This window comes from Saccopteryx bilineata, chromosome 1 (genome assembly GCF_036850765.1).
Source record: "Saccopteryx bilineata isolate mSacBil1 chromosome 1, mSacBil1_pri_phased_curated, whole genome shotgun sequence".
Lineage (NCBI taxonomy): Eukaryota > Metazoa > Chordata > Mammalia > Chiroptera > Emballonuridae > Saccopteryx > Saccopteryx bilineata.
Genome location: NC_089490.1, coordinates 16,843,773 through 16,864,637, shown reverse-complemented (window position 1 = coordinate 16,864,637; position 20,865 = coordinate 16,843,773). Strand labels below are relative to the sequence as shown.

At 57.3% G+C, this 20,865-nt stretch overlaps 1 protein-coding gene across 1 annotated transcript in view; it reads right to left on the bottom strand.

The window, feature by feature from the left end:
- The window catches only part of GLP1R (glucagon like peptide 1 receptor), a 40,514-nt gene that overhangs the window by 17,833 nt on the left and 1,816 nt on the right, over positions 1 to 20,865 (bottom strand). The window contains exons 2-6 of the mRNA XM_066240631.1: positions 14,498 to 14,594; positions 13,686 to 13,793; positions 5,594 to 5,712; positions 5,174 to 5,280; positions 580 to 733 (exon numbers count right to left, since the gene is read on the bottom strand). Of these exons, the coding sequence (XP_066096728.1) occupies positions 580 to 733; positions 5,174 to 5,280; positions 5,594 to 5,712; positions 13,686 to 13,793; positions 14,498 to 14,594 (585 nt within the window). The remainder of the gene's footprint in view (positions 1 to 579; positions 734 to 5,173; positions 5,281 to 5,593; positions 5,713 to 13,685; positions 13,794 to 14,497; positions 14,595 to 20,865) is intronic.

Here is a 20,865-nt window from a genome sequence, read left to right as displayed (position 1 = left end):
CTCTGACTGCCTCCCCGTTTCCAACTTCAAAAAAAAAAACAAAAAGCCACTGCCCTGTGTCAGACTGGAAATTCCCTCAGGGCAGGGGCCGTGTCTCCTTCCCAGGGGTCCCCAGGGTGGCTGCCTCCCCCATCAGACCGGGGACTCCCCAGGACAGACCGCCTCCCCCATCAGACCGGGGACTCCCCAGGACAGACTGCCTCCCCATCAGACCGGGGACTCCCCAGGATAGACTGCCTCTCCCATTAGACCGGGGACTCCCCAGGACAGACTGCCTCCCCATCAGACCGGGGACTCCCCAGGACAGACCGCCTCCCCCATCAGACCGGAGACTCCCCAGGACAGACCGCCTCCCCCATCAGACCGGGGACTCCCCAGGACAGACCGCCTCCCCCATCAGACCGGGGACTCCCCAGGACAGACCGCCTCCCCCATCGGACTGGGGACTCCCTGAGGACCAGGCATAGGCAGCTATTGCCTGTCTCTGTGCCAGGCCTGGGCAAGGTGGGGGAAACCAGCATTCCCGGCTGCCCGGCCGCCCAGCCCCCCCCCCCAGGCCCGTCCCGGGTGCTCACACACCTGGTAGGAGAGGAGCCCGTCCCACTGGTGCTGCTGGGCGGCCGTGCTGTACATCCACTTGAGGGCGGCGTCCTTGACAAAGACGGACAGCGCCCGGAGGATGAAGGACGCAAACAGGTTGAGGTGGATGTGGTTCCGGGTGCAGTGCAGGTGTCTGGGAGAGAGAGCAGGTGTCTGGGAGAGAGAGCAGGGCCCCGCGCTGGCTCGGTGGCCCACAGGGCCGCTCCCCCGCCTCCGGGTCTCCGGCCAGCACACACCACAGGCGCGTGTTCAGCCCCGGGCCGGGGCTCCTGTCTGCCTTCCTCTGAGAACGCCCCTCTTTGCCGTCACCTTGAAAATCCTTTCGTGTAACTCAAGCCCTGCCTCTCCATGAAGGGCTCTGCTGTACGGTCACTGCCACCCCCACCCCCACCCCCACTCGCTCCTTCTGTCTGTGGAATCTTCTCCATTAAGTCATAGGTGGCCCAAGTGATGACTGTGTGAGGACCACTTTCCCCAGTGGGGGCTGTGCTCTGCGTCTTGATCACAGGGCCCACGTCTTACAGAGCACCCGGTAAAAGTTCAAAAAGTCCTGGATACCATTTCAATACCCTTTCCTGTCAGAACACACAGCAAACTGGAAATACAATGGGCATTTCTTAACCTGATAAGGGGGCTATCTACCCAGACCAGGGGCAAACATCATTCTTAACTAAGAAATGTTAGAAGCGTTACCTTTAAAACAAGAAAAAAACTAAGGATCTTCTAGACTTAAAAAGCTACCATCATATCTGTTCAACGCTGCATGACAGATCCTAGCCACTGGAATAAGGCAAGGGAAAAGTGTGTAAGAATTGGAAATAAAGAAACAAAGTTCTTATTATTTATAAATGACAGATCATTTTCATCGAAAATCTAAGACAACTGACACAGAAATTATTAGAACTAATAAGAGAGTTCGGCAAGGATGCTGATATGTATGTTTATATACATCAGCAATAAACAATTCAAAAATAAATTTAAAAATTCATTTACAGCCTGACCAATGGTGGTGCAGCGGATAGAGTGTCAACCTGGGACACTGAGGTCTCAGGTTCAAAACCCCGAGGTCGCCAACTTGAGCATGGACTCATCCAGCTTGAACACAAGGTCACCACCTTGAGATTGGAATCATCAACATGATCCCATGGTCACTGACTTGAGCCCAAAGGTCACTGGCTTAAGCCCAAGGTTGCTGGCTTGAGCAAGGTGTCACTGGCTCAGCTGGAGCCCCCGGTCAGGGCACATACAAGAAACAATCAATGAACAACTAGTGTACCACAACCAAGACTTGATGCTTCTCATCCTCTCCCTTCCTCTCTGTGTGTCTCTCTCTCTGACACACACACACACAAAAGAAATTCATTTACAATATTTTTAATTGGCTACCTAGAAATAAGTCTAACATAAGGTGGCGATCTCTACGAGAATACTATAAAACTTGCTTGAAATCATTAAAGAAGATTTAAGTCAATAAAAGATATATCACATTCATAGATCGAAAGACTTCGTGTCTTGAAGTTGAATTCTCCTTACATTAATTGATAAACTCAATGTAGTTATAATAAAAATTCTAACAGTAATTTAAAAAAATTGAAATTTAGAAACTTATAAAAAAGAGCCGAGGGCCAAGATTAGTCCAGATAGTCCTAAAGAATCACAAAGTAGCCTGACCTGTGGTGGCGCAGTGGATAAAGCGTCAACCTGGAAACACTGAGGTTGCCTGTTCAAAACCCTGGCTTGCCTGGTCAAGGCACATATGGGAGTTGATGCTTCCTGCTCCTCCCCCTTCTCTCTCTCTCTCTCTCCCCCCCCCCCCTTCCTCTCTAAAATGAATTAAAAAAAAAACAAACCACATGTATAGCCTGACCTGTGATGCTTTCTGCTCCTCCCCTTCCCCTTCTCTTCCCCCCCCCTCTAAAATGAATAAATAAAATTTAAAAAAAATTAAAAAAAAAAAAAAAGAATCACAAAGTAGGGTCCCCTTGCTATAAGAATCACAAATAGGGCCCCCCCCTGCAATAAGAATCACAAAGTAGGGGCCCCTGCTCTAAGAGAACCAAGATTTTTAATGACTATAGTAGCTGAGGCACCCAAGTACTGGCAGAAGGACAGACAAGTAGACCAACAAGCAAGAACACAGGTGACAGAAACCGGCCCAGCCGTCGATGACGCTCGCTGGCGGGCGGCGGAGGCTCAGCAGCCCGAGGGGAACGGATGGCTCGCAGTGAACGGTCCTGAGACAACTACATGTACACATGGGAAAATAAAGCTAAACCTTTATCTCATTATCGACAAAAATAAATTCCAGGTGCATCAAGAACCGGGAGGGATGAGCAAAACGTATGACCCAGGATCATCAGGAAAGATTTTCTCAAACAGACCATCACAAAATTCGGTCATTGGGGGAAAAAAAAATTTTTTTTTAAATCAACTGACAAAATTATTTTTTATCAATTAATAACATTTGTCAAATTTTGCTTATCAAAAAAAAAAAACACCCCAGATGAATTGAAATGTTTCGTTCCATTAAAAGGAAGGTCGTCTTACATAAAAGTCACTGTGATTGCAAAAAAGAACCCAGAGAGTAAGAGAGGGTATTTCCTGGGTCAATACCCAGAATATACAGTGAGTGAGCGCCTGAGAGAAAGATGAACAAGCCACATCAGCCACTGACAAGTAAGCCGTTCTAGGAGCAAGCAAGTCACAGGAGAAAATATTTTAAAAAATAATTTTATATTTCTAGGAATCAGAGATATGCACATTAAAATCATAATGAGATATTTCACACACTTTAGATCAGCAGTAATCAGATCTTAAAATACTGAAGCTGGTGAGGCTATGAAGGGAAGGAAACGCATTTGTCACTGGTGGGAGGGCGAGTGGGTATGATCACTTTGGAGAGCAACGTAGCGGCTTCTTGTAAATTTGCAAAAGCACGTGGTACTCAGATTGGGCCGTTCTCGGAGGTGTGTGCCCCTGGAGAATGTGCATGGGGTCACAGGGAGGAATGTCCACTGCAGAATGGTCAAGGTTTACAGTTCAGGACAGAAAGACGTCAAATGCCCACTGAACGAGTAAGAGGTTAATAAAGCATGCCATATCATCCCAAGGAGTGCAGAGTGACGATTAACATGAATGAAGAGCCTGGCCAGGCAGCGACATAGTGGATAGAGCATCAGACTGGGATGCAGAAGACCCAGGTTTGAAACCCTGAGGTCACGGGCTTGAGAGAGGGCTCACCAGCTTGAGCACGGAGTCTCTGGCTTGAGCATGGGATCATAGATATGACCCCATGGTTGCTAGATTCAGCCCAAAGGTCGCTGGCTTGAAGCCCAAGGTTGCTGGCTTGAGCAAGGGGTCATTCGGTCTGCTGCAGCCCCCCACCCCCACCCCCCGGTCAAGGCACATATGATAAAGCAGTCACTAAGGAGCCGCAACGAAGAAGAATTAATGCTTCTCATCTCCCTTCCTGCCTGTCTGTCCCTATCTGTCCCTCTCTCTGACTCTCCCTCTGTCTCTGTCAAAAAATAAACAAACCAACAAATAAATAAATAAAATGAGGAACTACCTATTTCAGCGTGAATGAATCTCACAAATATATTGATGCCCCAAAAATAACATTGCAGAAGAATATATGTACAACGTGTTGTTAAGAGGAAGCAAAACTCAGGCCATATGTATTTTACAGAGACTTACAAATGCGGTAGAAGTATAGAGAGATGTGTGGGAGTTATAAGCAGGCCCCTGAGGGGTTCCCTCAGCAGGGAGTGGGGGTGCGAGGCAGGGAGTGAGCGTTACCCGGGAAGCATAACTGTGGCTTTCAGGCTAGACAGCATTTTCAAATCACTGAAATACTTCATAATAAAATGCATTCCTTGAGTGAATGCATGTATTAAGCACTGACTGTGTGCCCAGGACTGACTGTGCGCCCCGCCCTGTCTGTGTGCCCCACCTTGACTCTGCCAGGTAGCAGGGCGACACAGGAGGAACGCCACCCCTCCCGTTCCTGCGGATGGGTGCCCTGAGCCCCCTGCGCTCAGAGTCCTCTTGCCCTTGAAGCCAGCGCCCGGGCCAGCCCCACCAGGTGCAGCGGGAGTGGGAAGAACCTGGCACTCTGGAAGGAATGGTTCAGCTAGGAGGACCTCTCCACGGGGCCTGACAAGCTCCGACGAGCACAGAACCTCTAGATCCCTGAGGTCCTATCTAACGCCATGCTGAGCCCCTGATGATGGAATTACACATGCTCGCTGGAGAGGACCTCCCCAAACTCCACCACCCTCTGTTAAGGTCTGGGGGCGGGGGTGCTTTGTGTGCGCGCGGTGGAGTTTGCTTTTCCCTGTCGGCAGCATCACACACGCACACATGCACGTCTTTTGCGTAGTAGAGATCAGACTAAGTGCATAGGTAGCCCTGGGTCCTGCGTTTCCAGCCTCACAGTCTCTGCGGGGCGGGCTCTCTGCAGACCTCTGCACAGAAGAACCCGCTGCCTGCTGCCCTGGCGCCTCCTCTCCGAGCTGGGGGCAGAGCGGGGAGTTAAGATGAGGCAGCCCCTCGGGGCCCGGGGTCCCTGTACCTGAAGCCAAGGAGGATGGCGGAGGCGATGACCAGCGCGGAGAAGGAGAGTGCGTAGCCCACCGTGTAGATGATGTAAAGGGACAGGAGCTGGTCCTCCGGGGAGCTCTGGGTGCACACGGGGACACAATGTACGTGAGGCACACCTGGTCCTCCTCTCCCACGTCCTTCTTTCCCACGGGACAGGGCAGAGGAGGTGGGACCCCACTTGGGACCCCAGAACTGAGAAAGAGAATAACGCAGGGAGACGGTCCCCAGATTTCTGGGATCCTGCTCCAAAGCCAGCGGCGAGCACACAGCCCCTCTGCCCAGAGTGCGTGGTGTGCAAAGCCCCCAGGACAGCGGGGTGGACAGATGGCTGCAGCCCGACCCACCCAGGGCCCAGGGCCCCTCCCTGGCCGGAACCCCGTCCCCAGCGCACCCTCTCCCCGCGCTTGGACTCCTCGCACTCCGACAGGTCCCTCCAGGGCAGGCTGGAGTTCTCCTTGTGCAGCCACAGGCCGTCAGCGGTGCAGAACCGGTACACGTGACCCTGCAGCACTGGGGGGGGGGAAGGTGCCTCTTATTCCTGTCCGCCCTGGAGGCCACCACCCCGCCCCCAGGCCCAACCTCTGGGATTTAGTAACACCTCTTACACAAATGCACACACCCACACACACACACTTGGGCCTTCCTCCCTGCCATACGCCCATTAAGCCCAGGGACAGGAAAGGCGGTCGCAAAAGGTTGGGCCACCACCTGCCCTCAACCATTCTGCTGGGCCATGCTGCCAGCCATCTGACGAAGCCATGTCACTGAGAGGAGACAACCAAGCCCAACTCCATGCCCCTGTCTCCAACCTCACATCACACTGCTGACAAGGGCCACTGTGCACCACCAGTGGCCCTGACAGCCCACAGCCACCGGCTGTGACTTCTGATTCTCAGGACTCAGTGCCCACCACACTCCCACACTCCCCGGGGAGAGCAGGTCCTGAGGAAGAAGTGGGCAGGAAGCTCCTAGGAGGAAGGAAGGGACACAGCCCTGTCCTCGGGGAGCCCCAGTCTGAGGGGGGACACGGCCCTGTCCTCAGGGAGCCCCAGTCTGAGGGGGACACGGCCCTGTCCTCAGGGAGCCCCAGTCTGAGGGGGACACAGCCCTGTCCTCAGGGAGCCCCAGTCTGAGGGGGACACAGCCCCATCTTCTGGGAGCCCCAGTCTGAGGGGAACATGGCCCCGTCCTCGGGGAGCCCCAGTCTGAGGGGGGACAGGGCCCCGTCCTCAGGGAGCCCCAGTCTGAGGGGGGACACGGCTCCGTCCTCGGGGAGCCCAGTCTGAGGGGGACATGGCCCCGTCCTCAGGGAGCCCCAGTCTGAGGGGGGACACGGCCCTGTCCTCGGGGAGCCCCAGTCTGAGGGGGACACAGCCCCATCTTCCAGAGCCCCAGTCAGAGGGGGGACACGGCCCCGTCCTCGGGGAGCCCAGTCTGAGGGGGACATGGCCCCGTCCTCGGGGAGCCCCAGTCTGAGGGGGACACAGCCCCATCTTCCGGAGCCCCAGTCAGAGGGGGGACACGGCCCCGTCCTCGGGGAGCCCAGTCTGAGGGGGACACGGCCCTGTCCTCAGGGAGCCCCAGTCTGAGGGGGACACAGCCCCGTCTTCCGGGAGCCCCAGTCAGAGGGGGGACACGGCTCCGTCCTCGGGGAGCCCAGTCTGAGGGGGGACACGGCCCTGTCCTCGGGGAGCCCCAGTCTGAGGGGGACACAGCCCCATCTTCCGGAGCCCCAGTCAGAGGGGGGACACGGCCCTGTCCTCAGGGAGCCCCAGTCTGAGGGGGACACGGTCCTGTCCTCGGGGAGCCCCAGTCTGAGGGGGACACGGCCCCGTCCTCGGGGAGCCCCAGTCTGAGGGGGACACAGCCCCATCCTCGGGGAGCCCCAGTCTGAGGGGGACACAGCCCCATCCTCGGGGAGCCCCAGTCTGAGGGGGGACACAGCCCTGTCCTTAAGAAGTCCTAATCTGTTGGAGGAGACAGTCCTATTCTCCAAGACCACTGGATTCAGGAGTTCACAGTGAGCGGCAGAGACAGCCTCGGACACCTGCTACGCAAAGAGCAGAAGACCCAGCTCCTCCCTTCAAGTGGCTCCAAGTCGCAGGGAGCTCCCAGAGTGGGGGGGGAAGAAAGCCCACTCCTGGCTTTAGCGAGTCAAGACTCACAGAAAAAAAATATATACAGGAAGAAAGGGCACAAATGCAAACCAAGAGAGACCAAACACAGGCCAGCCGAGCTCCGTCCACTCCTGTCCTGTCTGGGCTCTGGCCACGGACCCAGTCCCCAGGCCACGCCGCCCTGTCCCCTCGCCAGGCCTGGTGCCCCAGGTTTGCTATGAGCTCAGGGGAGGAGACAGGCGGTTTCCATCTCCCTGCGTGAGAAGGAGTGGGACCCTGGGGCCAGGAGCGGGGGGTGCTCAGTCTGGGGGCAGGGAGGGGGCGGGACCAGAGGGGACCAAGGAGGAAGCTGGAACCAGGACAAGTTTTAAGAGATTGTAAAATTCTAATGGACTGAACGGTTTTAAAGACCGGTTTCCAAGGAGCGGTAGAAGGAGAGAGAATGCAGAAGCCACCGAGGCTCAGGGCGGCAGTGGCCAGGCAGGGTCCCAGGTGGCCAGGCAGAGTCCCAGGTGGAGCGGTGACAGTGAGAGCATCTATGGAGCATCCCCAGCCCTGGTGCCTACCCAGCGGGGCCCAGGAGGCTCGTGGCCACAGAGGACGGGGCTCTATTCCAGTTCATAAACCCTCCGTCCCCGCTCCCCGTCGGCTCTGGCCCGGGCCCCACTGTGGTCACTGCGGGAGACCCTGACTGCAGGCTCTGGTGACGGCCCCCTTCCCTCCCTGTCAGGGCTCCTGCAGGGCCTGCCAGGCAGACCCGGGTCCTTCCTAAGGCCGATGCACACCCAGAGGCAGGCCCCCGGTCAGGAGAGAGCTGCGTTTGTGTGCAGTATCACTCCTTCGAGAAGGCCCTGCCTTCTAAGAGACTTCCCCTGGAAGAGAAGGAAAACCTGAACGTCTAATGGGGGGACTCCGGCGGTGGGAAGAGCCACGCCCCAACACCCCGCTAACGGGTTTATGAGCAAAACCAGGGGAAGGACAGAAGCCGGGAAGAAGAGGCGCGTGGTCTGATTTGGCAACTAGAGGGCTGGTCTCAGGCCGCCCCGAATGCATCTCTTATCGGCTGGGTGGATGTCTGGAATTCTTCACCAGGAGTCAAGTCATTTTCTGGCCACACCAGTGGTAGACAACCCCCAGAGCAGTGACAGGGATCTGAGACGGCCCCATGGGGAATGAGACCAATGGTCAGGGCCTTCTCTGGCAGCCCGTGTGGGTGAGAAAGGAGGGAGGCAGAGAGACCCGGGGGAGGGAGAGGACACAGGCCTGGGCACAGACCATGCAACCCGCTCACCCAGGACTCAGGCCGTGCTGCTGTGACCCTGACGATACCACAGCAGGCTCGGGGCCTGGCACCCCACAGTGGCTGGCGCCCACCCATCATGCCCCGTCCCGCACCCTCTCTGCCGGCCGCACACTCCCGGGATCTGTTCTGAACGCCTGCTGGACGCCTGACACCTTTGAGCTTCACGAGCACTTGATGAGGTAAGCACAGTCCATCCCATTTTACAGGTGGGGAAACGGAGTCTCCAAGAGGCCAAGCGACCTGCCCACGGCCGGCCATCCGGGACGCGGCAGAGTTAGAAGGGCAGAAGACCTAGCTCCGGCTCTTTGCCTCCAAAAGGCCAAAGTTAGCAGCCACCCTCACTGCTAATAGCCAACGGTGGCCACGGGCCCTTCTCCTCTGCCCTTCCTACGCTTGGGTCGGCCAACATTCAGTGTCTGCCCAGCAGGTCCTCTTGCTGGTGCAGACCCCTGGCAGGCCACGCCACTCCCGGGGAGCCCGGGGAGGTGGTGTGTGCACAGAAGTGTGGGTTACTGGCGGGGTGTCGGGGAGCAGTGCGTCCCTGAGAGAGTCTATCTGAGTGCGCCTGTCAATCATCCTCCATCAGCAGCGAATATTAAAAGCCAGGGCTGGCTCCTGGCTGGGCCGTGATCCCCAGACGCCCATCTCGGCTGGGGGTGGAGTGGATCCAGGCACAGCCCTGCTTATCAGCCCGGCTTTATCTGGCCCAGGAGCTGCTGGTAAATCAGCCAGGGGCTTGGCTCCAGCCTTGTCAACAGCAGGAGGCCGCCCGGCCGCATGCCAGGAGGCCTAGGGATATTTCATTAAGTCAGACCCTGGTGCTGGAAATAAAACCCCCAATTAAACACTTCCCCTCCCGGAAACTGCAGCGGCGTCTGTAATCAAGCTAACAGCCACCCTTCCACGTGGACGCGGGCACTCGGGGCTGCGGAGAGCTGCCCATGAATCTATTAGCTCCCGTACCCTGGCAACAACAGCGGCCAGGCCAGCCAGGGCGAGAGGCGGCCCGTCATACAGAGCGGGAAGCGGAGATCCAGAGAGGGTGTCACAGGCCCTCCCCAAAGTGGTGGAATGCCGGCCGGCCGAAGGCAGGGCTCCAACAGAGCCGAGGGCATCAGCTTGGGGTAGGGGTGCGGGGTGGTGCATTGCATCACGCCCCACGAGCAGGAGCTCAGCTTGCGAACTGCAACAGACTCGAGTTCAAATCCTGCTTCTGCTTTTGACCGGATACGGGACCTTGAGCAGATCTCCCTGGGGAAACGCAATGACTCCCGTAATGAGGGTTAAGAGATAGAAGGCATGGAAGTGCCTGGGGCCTAGGAGGCCTTCAGGACACTGTCACCCTGGAGGCCCCGCCACTGCCCCCGCCTCAGTTTCTCCAAAGGACACCTCTTCACGGAGGCCGCGGCTGGGGCTCAGGACGCCGGCACAGCCAGAACCCCTCTGAAACCCAGCTCAGACCTCTGTCTCCCTTTGGCAACCCTGGCCTGCCCCGAGAGCTCCCACGTTCCACGTCACTCGAGGGAGGGAGGCAGCTGTCACAGTTTCCTAGAATTGTGAGTGATAGGCTATTTTAAAAGCATTTTATGACTCTCATATAATTAGAACTCAGCTAACAAACAGGTAGAGTTCGGGAGGGGGTGCAGCTAATGAGAGCACAATGATTTGTGACAAGCAGATCAGCTGCTTGTGGCTGCACGGAGGCCGCTGGGGACCCTCGGGGCAGCCTTCTGGTCGGCAGAGACAATCTTGCTGACAGCAAGCGTCCCCTTTGAACAAACCTTCCTCCCTTGACTGATCTGCTCCTGTCTCTCTGCAAGATCCAGGGTCCCCAAATTCTGAACCAGAGGGGTCAGAGTTCCCGAGCTGGCTGCCCCGGGACACTGTGTAGCCCCGAGGTCTGACTCCCACCCCCAAGGTGGTGCCTGGATGTCCCCTCACCCTGGACGGCCTTCCTTCCGCCTCCTCCGCCGCCTGCCTGTTCTTTCAGGCCTGGCCCCGTGTCACCTCTCTCTGGAAGCCACACCCCAGGCCAAAGAGGTGGCTCTGAGCTCCTTCAGCACCTTCCTGGGCCCCTGAGCTCCAGCCCCAGGGTGAGGGGGTCACCCCTTCTGCCCAACACACACACTCACACACCCCTATGCTCTCACCGGCATTCCCAGCTCCCGACACAGGCCTAGCCTGGATGTCTGGTAATTGATTTGAATCGAATTCTTTCTCTAGTCACGCAGTCCTCTCCCCTCCTCTGCACCCCGGCAGGCGGACCCCTGTGGACGTCATCACCTGGGCTCTCTGACCGCTGCTGGGTTTGCCCGATGGGGGGCACTGGCAGGAGGCAGAGGGGGTGGAAGGAGAGGGAGGGGCTGGGGTTGCTCCCTGGCTCCCATGCCCGCTGTGACGTCCTGCTGTCCTCGCAGCCGCAGAGCCCCCTTCCTGCCCTCCTCAGACCTGGGGATGCTCAGCATCCCACACTTGTCGTCCGCGGTGTCTTAGATACCTTATTGGTCCCTTAGCCCTGCCCAGCCTCTGTAAGCAACCCCATCGTTACACGCTCTCCGAATTCCCAGGGCCTGCCTAAGACACACCCCTTCCTTCTGACCACCCCCGACCCGTACTCACAGACCACTCCCTTGATCAGCTCGGGAAAGCCCCAGAGCGGCCCCCTTCCCGCTCCCACACGCCCTGGGTGGGTGGGGGTGAGGGTGCCAGCCTCTGCCCAGGGTCACGGCCAGGCCAGGCCAGGCCAGGCTAGAGAGAGCGGTTTGGCTGCCATGAGCCCGGGGTGGGTGTGTCTGCGGATCCCTAGCCCAGGAAGCGGGGAGGGGGCGACCCGGTCGGTGATTCTGAGTGTAAAAAAGGACATGAATTAGCTTGGTGAGTCAGGGAGGCGGGGGGGGGGGGGGTCGGGGTGGCGGGCGGAGGCTGGCAGGGGCCTGCACCGGGCCGTTATCTTCGTGTAGAAAGCAATAAAACTGTTCGCTCATAAACGGGCACCACCAGGACCTATTTCCTGCTCAAATAAAATTAGAGGTGATGGATGGAGCCCAGAGTGGCAGGCGGAGCTGGGGGAGGCGCAGTGCTGAGTGATGGGCCCTGTCCGGAGTCCGGCTCCGGGGGGTCTAGAGGCGCAGCCCGGTCTGGACAAGCGGCCGGCTGAACCTCTGGGAGGCCGGCCAAGTGCAGGCATCTCGGGGGAGGGGGAGGGAAGTATGGGGGTGAAAAAAAATTAACAGGAACCGTTTTTCATGAACCTACAATCTTCCCCAACCTACGATCTCTCCCATGTCCCAGGTGAGCCAGCCAGGGCACAGAGGGGCCTGAGAATCCCCCTCAGAACCTCGGCGAGCGGGACCGCTGGACAGTAAGACAGCTTTCCTGTCCCTGGAAGCAGGGCAGGCAGCTCATCGCCCCCCTGCAAGCTGGGCCCGCCACCAGTGGAGGCCCAGGCCACTCGCCCATCTCCATGCCCGGGAACACACATGCGTGCGCGCGCACACACACACACACACACACACGTGTGCACACTCACGGGAGCCTGGTGTAGCAATGTAACACGCTGACTCTAAGCCTCGCTCCTGACTGAGTCCTAGGTCTGCTATTTACAAGCCATGCGAGCTTGGAAAAGTCATTTAGCATCTCTGTGACTCAGTTTCCCCCACTATAAAATGGGAACATAATTAGAGGACTGGGCTCAGAGGGTTGCTGTGAGGCTTAAATGTGTTACAGGTATGTGAGGGCCTCCAACAGGCCACAGAAGTGCCGTGCGAAGGGCCACTCTGTGCCTTAGCCAGGGGCCTCCCTGCCTCCTGCTCCAGGCTCTGCCTGCGCACCTGAGGGGCAGGTGGGTGTCCTGGAAGGGTGGAGAAGGAGAGAGCCTCATTAGGACTCCTGCCAGGGCTTCATATGACCTCAGACCCGAGTTCTGAGGTGAAACTCCTGCCAGGCCCCGATGCTCCACTGAAGGGCCACCTCCTCCAGGAAGACCACTGGCTTCCCATAGTACAACCTCATTCTCACACTTGCTTCTGGGCTGGTTTTTACTTGGTCTCAGGTCCCTTCAAGGCATAGTGGTTAAGATCACAGGCTGGGTTCAAACCCTGGCTTTGCCACTTACCACATCATGTGAAGCAAGTGGCCTAAACTTCCTGGGGCCTCGGTCTCCTCATCTGTACAAGAAGCATAACCATGGGGCAGTTGTAAAGGATAACTGAACAGCCTGCTTTTAGGTAATACTGGTCACGTAGTAAGCACTCAATAAATACCCGCTATTATTCTAATGATTATTAGAAGGGAGTGTCTTCTCCCCCCTTATTGATCCTGAGCTCCCTGAGGCTCCTGCTAGCTTCCCTGATGCCTGAGACAGACGACAGACGGGGCGGAGGCGGGGAGCGCACTGATGATCCCGCCCACGGTCAGAGCTCCCCCAGCAGCCTTCGCAGGTCTCTGTGCCCCAGTGACTCTCACTCGCCAGGTCACACCTTTCCCAGAGCCGGGTGTCCCTTGCAGGCAGAGTGAGCTGGGGGGGCCTGAGAGACAGCCCCACCAACGCCCTGGCCACCACTCCCATTGGGCTCATCTGACCAGTGAAGCCCCGGAGAGTCAGGAGGTGGCTCGCTGCCCCTACCAGGCAGGGGCACCTGCAAATATCCACCGCACGCACAGACACTCGCACACAGCAGGGCAATGGCAGCTCGGGGGTGCCCCGCCTGACACCCCGGGGGTGCCCCGCCCGACACCCCGGGACCCACTCCCCCCCCCCCCCGGCTCCTCTCCTGACCCCGGGATGAGTGGCTCCCATTGCTCTCTGGAGCCAGACCCCACACTTCTCCCACCCCTCCTGCCAGCACACGCCTCAGCCTCAGGCTCCACCCGATACCCCCTCACTGCCCCCCACCAAGGAAAGACAGGCAAAACCACCCATACGGAGGCCTGAAGACCTTCTGGGGTGCCGAAGGCTGTGTCCCAGTGGAAAGGAAGCTGTGTGCACCCCACCCCAGCTCCACCGCCACCCCCAGCCTCCTGAACATGGGAAGGGTCTTCCGCGCGATGGTGAGGGGACTCACCGCTGTTGGCCCAGGGCAGGTACCAGGGGCAGCTGACGTTCACGAAGGAGCCGGGCGGCCCGTCTGGCCAGCAGGCATAGTCATCAAAGGTCCGGTTGCAGAACAGGCCTGGGTGCAGAGGAGGGGGCGGCGACAGTCCTGGGTCCCCGCCTGGAGGCGCTTCCCCACCACAGTGCTGGCGGGGCAGGGACCTGCGCTACTGTAACCTCTGCTGAGCGCTTCCTGTATGCCAATCACTTTACCCACCCAGCAGGTGCCAGGCGAGCAGACTGGGCCACGTACCAGCCGTGGGACTTTGAGCAAGTTACTTAACGTCTCTGTTCCCTCATCTGTAAAATGAGGGTAATCCTGGTTCCACAGGGCTTTGTGGGGACAGACTGTGTATGTTGCATAGATAACTCGAGCATAGTATGTGCTCAATAAACAATCTTGCACTAAACACGGGAAAACGGCAGCTCACATGGCTGTTAGAACCTTCCTAAACTCACTGTTTGGGATTGCAGGACCAGGATTTGAGCCCAGGCCTATCTGTCTCCTATTCTGTGCTCTTTAAAAACCCTACCCCCACCCCAACCCCAACCTCCAAAAAATCTATTTCTATCTATATGTTGGTTGGACATAGGCTGAGAAAAGCTGAGAACAGAATAGAAAGGTCAGGTCCTTTGCTCCTGAGGGGCCCAAGCCAGGGGCAAGGGGGAATAGACAGCAACAAGATAGCACCCCAGGACAGACATGGCATCCTAGAGAGGCAGAAGATGCCCAACCAAGGTGCGGGGGCCTTCGCAGCCTCCAGGCAGAGAGCTGGCGCTCACCTGTGGCTGGGGGCGGAGCCTCGGTCAGGAAGCGCTGGCACTGCCGCCGATATTCTCGCCATTTCTGCACCGTCTCCGAGAGGGACACAGTGGCACCCTGGGGGGGGGGGGGTAGAGATGAGGGCCCTTGGGTTCCAGCCAACCTCTCTTCTAATGCCCGCCCCCAGCACAGTTGGTTTCTTGATGTCCCTTAGAGCCCCGGAAGCCACCAGGCGTGGGCGTCTCTGAGAAGGGGAGGGAACCGGTGCGCTTTGGTGCGGTTCTGCATCTTTACCCTGCCCGGGTCCAGGTGCACGGGCTGGTGTGCAGCAGTCAGTGCCCAGCAAACGTGCCTGGACCTGACGCTGCGGGAGGTGAGAGGGAGGGAGGGCGGGGAGCGTTGTGTGTGTCTGTCTCCTCTGACCTCACTCGGGAGAAAGTTCCTGGGAACCCCGGGCTTCGTGATGGCCACAGGCTCCTCCCTCAGTGCCCAGTCAGCCTGCTCACAACATTCCCACACTTTCCACCGTTCCAGAAGGGGAACTGCAGGCCCAGAGTGGGCGCAAGACTCAGTCAAGGTCACACAGCACCCGGAGCAGAGCAAAGGTAGGCCCTGGAGTCCGCAGATCACTCATTGTGCCTGGACGTGGCGCCGCGTGTGGTGGGGTTCAAAGCCACAGAGCCTGGTAATTGGGTAGCTTCTGCACAAAGCAATGGGGGTGGGGGGAGATGACCCCTAGGGTCCCCATGTAACACAGCACAGATCAGATATTCAGCTCAGCTTCGGTCAGCTGGAGACAGAGTCCTGAAGTGGTGAACGGTCAGGAAAGTTCCAGAACATGGAGACCCAGCCTGTAATAGGAGGGGTCCTTCTTCTGTAAAGGGGAACATGACCCTCAATTTTCAAATAAGGTAACACAACTGACTTTTTAGTACGGAGGCCCAAACAAACCCCCCAACCTGAGAACGGCCCCTCCCAACACTTTCGTGTACTTCCTTTAGATACATCTCGGCACTGTGTCTCTTCTTGTATTTTTTTTTTTTTTCCTGAAGAGGCTTAAGATTTTAAATGCTCCTCACGTAGAAGGTGCAAATTCAAAATGACCAAGAAGCCCCTTGTATAAAATCTAGGACCTATACATAACTTAAAACAAAATTTCATTTCTTGAAATCACAGAAACACACACGTGCTGACATAAAAACATTCTGCTTTAGGAAGCTGCGTCCTTGACCTTGGCGCCCTGAGCACTGGCCGGGTCTGGCTTCTGAGAACTCCTGCCCCCGTTTATAAGATGAGTCCTGGTTTCTGAGGCACCGCCCAGAAAAGACACAGGTTATCTGAGCTTCCTGAGCCCTGGCCACATTCTTGGAATAAGTGTGCGGAGGCCACATGGGCCACCGGAAGGATGGAGCTCTCCTGAGGGCAAAGTTCAAGTGTAATTTGTTAAATAAATAAATGAAATGAGCAAGGAATCAAACTCAACGACAGCAAAGGCAGTGGCATGACAGTAGCTATAGTCTTCCCCGGGGCTGGCCTGGGATCACCCCCCCCAATCCCTTTCCTTCTCCCCCAGCCCTGAACACAGCAGCCGCTGGGGGGGGGGGCGGGGAAGCTGGGGAGATTCCCCTGATCGCTCGCTCTTTCTCCAAGGAAAGCAGGCAGGAAGCAAGGTCACTGCTGGGAACTGGGGCAGAAGGTATGCCTGGGCCACGGAGCAGGGACAAGGGAGCCTGTGGAAACCAGAGGTCTCAGGACGGGGGTGGAGTTAAGGCTAAGGTCAGCACCGTGAAGGCCGGCCTGGCATCCAACACCTCTGCGAGCTTCAAGACAGCTGTCACCTGCCCTGTCTTCAGATAGGGGTTCCCCGAGGACAGAGCCGTGTCCCCCTCAGACCAGGGCTCCCGAGGACAGGGCCGTGTCCCCCTCAGACTGTGGCTCCCCAAGGACGTGGCCATGTCCCTTTGCAAACTGGGGCTCCAGTTATAAGAGGACTAAGTCACAGGGATGTAACGTACAGCACAAGGAACATCATCAATAACATCGTAACAACCATGTGCAGTGACAGACAGTCCCTAGACTATCACGGTGAGCATGTCATAAGACATACAAATGTTGAATCACTATGTTGTACACCTGAAACTAGTATTATATCATATGTCAATTACAATTAAACATATTATATATTAAAAGAAACAAATTGCTATGAGGACACACACACACAGGCAAATAAGGACAGGGGCCGTCATCTTCCTGCACCAGCTTAGGGTCTCCAAGTACTGCTGGTCTCCCCTCTGCCTGCCCCTCCCCCAGCACAACTGACCTGGGCCTTAGGCCTCCCCTGCCTGGTGGTTTGGAAGTCATGCTGTGCTAGGCTCTGGGAGGCAGTGTGTGTGGGGGGGGGGGGGCGGAAATGGGGAACACAGAGATGAGACAGAGCTCTAGCCTGAGAGAATCACCAGGTGAGGCTGTGTCCTTCACTGTGGGCGGGGTGGGGCCACTGCTCTGCAGGACGGAACAGAGGAGGCAGTGGGGAGAAGTGCTCAGGGAGGGGGAGCGGCTGGGGCCGGCTCGGCACAGACTCAGAACCCCGGGGACTGTGAGCTGGGGCGGCACCGAGGGGCCGTGGGGGACAGACTGGGCAGGAAGTGCGGAGGGTGGGCGTTCCAGCAGAAGAACAGGGTCAAAGGGGACAAAGGCAGAGGTGTTGATGCTCCGGGAAGCAGAGGAAAGCCTTGGGCCAAGATGATCAGGAGGCTTTTCTGGGCCATGGAGAGAAACACAGGCAGGACTGGGGACAGAGGTGAGGCTCTAGTCTAGGACAGGGCTGGCGGCCACCCAGGGCAGCTGGGCACAGGTGCTCAGCTGGACTCAGTCCACACTGGAGGGTGAACGGCTCTGGCTTTGGGCTCCTCAGACCTGGGACTGACACTGAATCAAGAATTCAATCCCCCCTAAATTAAATCTGCGACCTTGTGCAAGAGTTTCAACCTCTAGCCTCAGTTTACACATGTGCAAAACGGGAATAATCACCGTCCCGGCCAGCCAGGCTTGCTGCGAGGAGTAGGTGCGTTAATGCTGAGGACGGCCCCTGGCCCAGGAAATCGCGCAGCAGGGGGCAGCCGGTCTCACGCACTCCGTGGTTTATTCGAGTGAAGAGTGGAGCAAACAGCCTGACTTCCTGGGGGGTCTGGGCCCCACCCTCCATCACTTTTAGGATCAACAAACTCCCCAAAGGAGGAAACAAACATATTTTCACACCAAGAACCAGTTATCTGCTTAATTTGCGACAACTTCCAGCGGCCACCATAGCCAAGTGGGGTGCTCGGGACCCTATGGCCAAGGGCCAGGAGCAGTGAGGAGGGCAGGGCCCTGTCCACCGGCTCCACGGGGGTCCCCTTTTTTCCTCCTGTGGTAAGAGTCCCTGCTCCAAGCCTGTTCAGGTGGCTCTGGGGGCGCTGGGTGGCGGAGAGGACACGGTGGCAGGTGGCTTGGCCCCCTCACGGGGCAGCAGAGCTGGCCCAGAGAACAGTACAGGGCAGCGGTGAGGGGCCCTGCAGGGCCCGGGTGAGGGCAGGCTGGCAGTTTCTTTTTTAACTTGGGACTTGCCAGGCTTCATGGGGATGGAGGTGACGACAGGAGGGGTACCTCTCAGGCTCAGGAGTTTGGGAAGGAAGCAAGAGATAAGAAGGAGGACGGCAGGAGGGAGTGGTGTGTGAGCACTGAGCACTGAGTGGTGTGTGAGCACTGAGCACTGAGCACTGAGTGGTGTGTGAGCATTGAGCACTGAGTGGTGTGTGAGCACTGATTGGTGTGTGAGCACTGAGCACTGAGTGGTGTGTGAGCACTGAGCACTGAGTGGTGTGTGAGCACTGATTGGTGTGTGAGCACTGAGCACTGAGTGGTGTGTGAGCACTGAGCACTGAGTGGTGTGTGAGCATTGAGCACTGAGCACTGAGTGGTGTGTGAGCATTGAGCACTGAGCACTGAGTGGTGTGTGAGCACTGAGCACTGAGTGGTGTGTGAGCACTGAGCACTGAGTGGTGTGTGAGCACTGAGCACTGAGTGGTGTGTGAGCACTGAGCACTGAGCACTGAGCACTGAGTGGTGTGTGAGCACTGAGCACTGAGCACTGAGTGGTGTGTGAGCACTGAGCACTGAGCACTGAGTGGTGTGTGAGCACTGAGCACTGAGCACTGAGTGGTGTGTGAGCACTGAGTGGTGTGTGAGCACTGAGCACTGAGTGGTGTGTGAGCACTGAGCAGGAGGCTCAGGTATCAGACCTCTGCCCTCTCCACCTCTGGTATAAATCTCAGCTGGGACTGAAGGGACACATTTAATTTGGGGGGGCCTCGGTTCCCTCACCCATAAAATAGCATGTCATACTAGAGCAGGCGAAAGTCTCTGTGAGTGGGCGAGCCCCGCAGCAGTGGGCAGTGAGCGTGTGGAGGACGAGGGGCAGAGAGGGAGGCTGTAGGCGGAGCGGGCGCTCCTGGGGTGCTGGGCGCCCCACGCCCTGGGAAGGCCCGCTCTCCAAACACTGGCAGCTAACCTGAAGAATTCCTCCTGGTTCTATTCCTCATTGTGAATAAGTGCATCAAATTCTCTCCTTTCCGGGGACCGTTCTAATGGGAGGGAAGGAGACAGACCTCGCCTCTCTGGGTCACGGAGGGGAGGAAACGGGAGAGGCCCCCCCAGGACAAGAAAGAGGGTTCAGAACACAACTGCCCTCCCCAGAGGCCCCCCCAGGACAAGAAAGAGAACTCGGAACACAACCGCCCCCCCCAGAGGCTCCTCCCAGGACCCAGGCTCCTTCCGCTCTGGCCCCTCAGACCTGAAGGGTGCAGCTGTCTGACCCCTGATTCTTAGACAGTCCCCCTTTTTTTATGTCTTAAGGGCTTTGGACACGTGAGCGAAAGGGCTGGGAAAGGAAAACTGCACACACGTTCTCACACGCACAACCTCACACGCGTACACTGTCACACACAGCATCAGCCACGCCGTCGAGCACAGGCTGACTCACTGAGACACGACCCGGTCTCTCACACACACACATACACACACACACACACACACACAGAGTCAGGAACACCCCCATGCTGAGACACTGCCCCCTAACACGCACACCTTCACTGACGTATACTCACCTCACACTGCTGCCTACACACAGACGGAGAACAGCCACACATTCTGTGACAAGCACTCCGTCCCTCACACACACCCGGGCTCACGCTGGCAGACACCCAGTCACACACGAAGATGTCACACACACCTCCCCAGAGTCGCAATATCACACATGGGTCACAGACATATCTACGCTGTCAGGCACAATTACACGCAGAGATGTTTCACACACAGTGACTCACACACAAGCAGACTGCCACACAGTCATACAAATACACAGAGAAACAAATACAGCCCTCACCACCCCCTTCCCCCGTCTGTCCCTTTCTGTTTCTACCTGTTTCTATTTCTGTGTTTCTATATCTCTGTATCTCTCTAACACACACACACACACACACACACACACACACACACGAATCTGCTCAGAGGCAGGTGGCAGTTACGGCATTAGAGGGCAGGATGTGATTTCCTGGTTGCTCCTGCCAGGCGTCCACCTGGGTCCGTGTCCAGGAGTGAGCCCAGCTCAGAACACTGTCCACGCTGACCGCTGTGTGGCCTGGGCCCCTCTGCCGGGCACTGGAGTGCAGGGCCGCCCCCACCCCCAGCCCCTCGGCCAGCCCCATTCTGCCACCCCGGAGAAGGCTTCCAGATCCCAGAGGACAAACGGGTCAGTTCTGCCAAGTGACCGGAGCCGCTATCTCAGGGTGCCAGCGTCTCGGTCCTCTCCATAACCCTGTGCAGTGGAGCTTGTGACCCCAACTTACAGAGGAGGAAACTGGGGTTTGGGACAGTCAGGTGTCCTACCCAAGATCACCAGCTAATAGCTCACTCAATCTGTGAACCCCGGTTTGTCTGGTTCTAATTTGGGGTGGCAAAGGCCTGCCTGTCCCCAGTAGAACAGCTTCCTGGGGACAGGAATAGGGCTGGGGGTGGTCCTTCCCGCAGCAATGGAGAGACCTAGGTTCCCTTCTTCAGAGCTCAGTCCGGCCCCCCCCTGTCTGCAGGGAAGATGCTCCCAGCCTGGCCGGACCTGACGCGGAGAGTCCGCTCTGTGACCTTCCCTCGGTCCTACCTGGGTGGACAGGCATTAGGCACGAGCCCAGGCCTGCGTCCCTACTCCTCTCTGATCCTGAACCCTTCTTATCTGAGTCTTTGTTCCCCCATCAGTGGCATGGAGGAAGTAACTATAGTCTTGCCAACCTCATGAACAGAAGATAGACTGCAAAATTATTACCATATCTTAGGGTCTTACATGCGGGCATGAGGT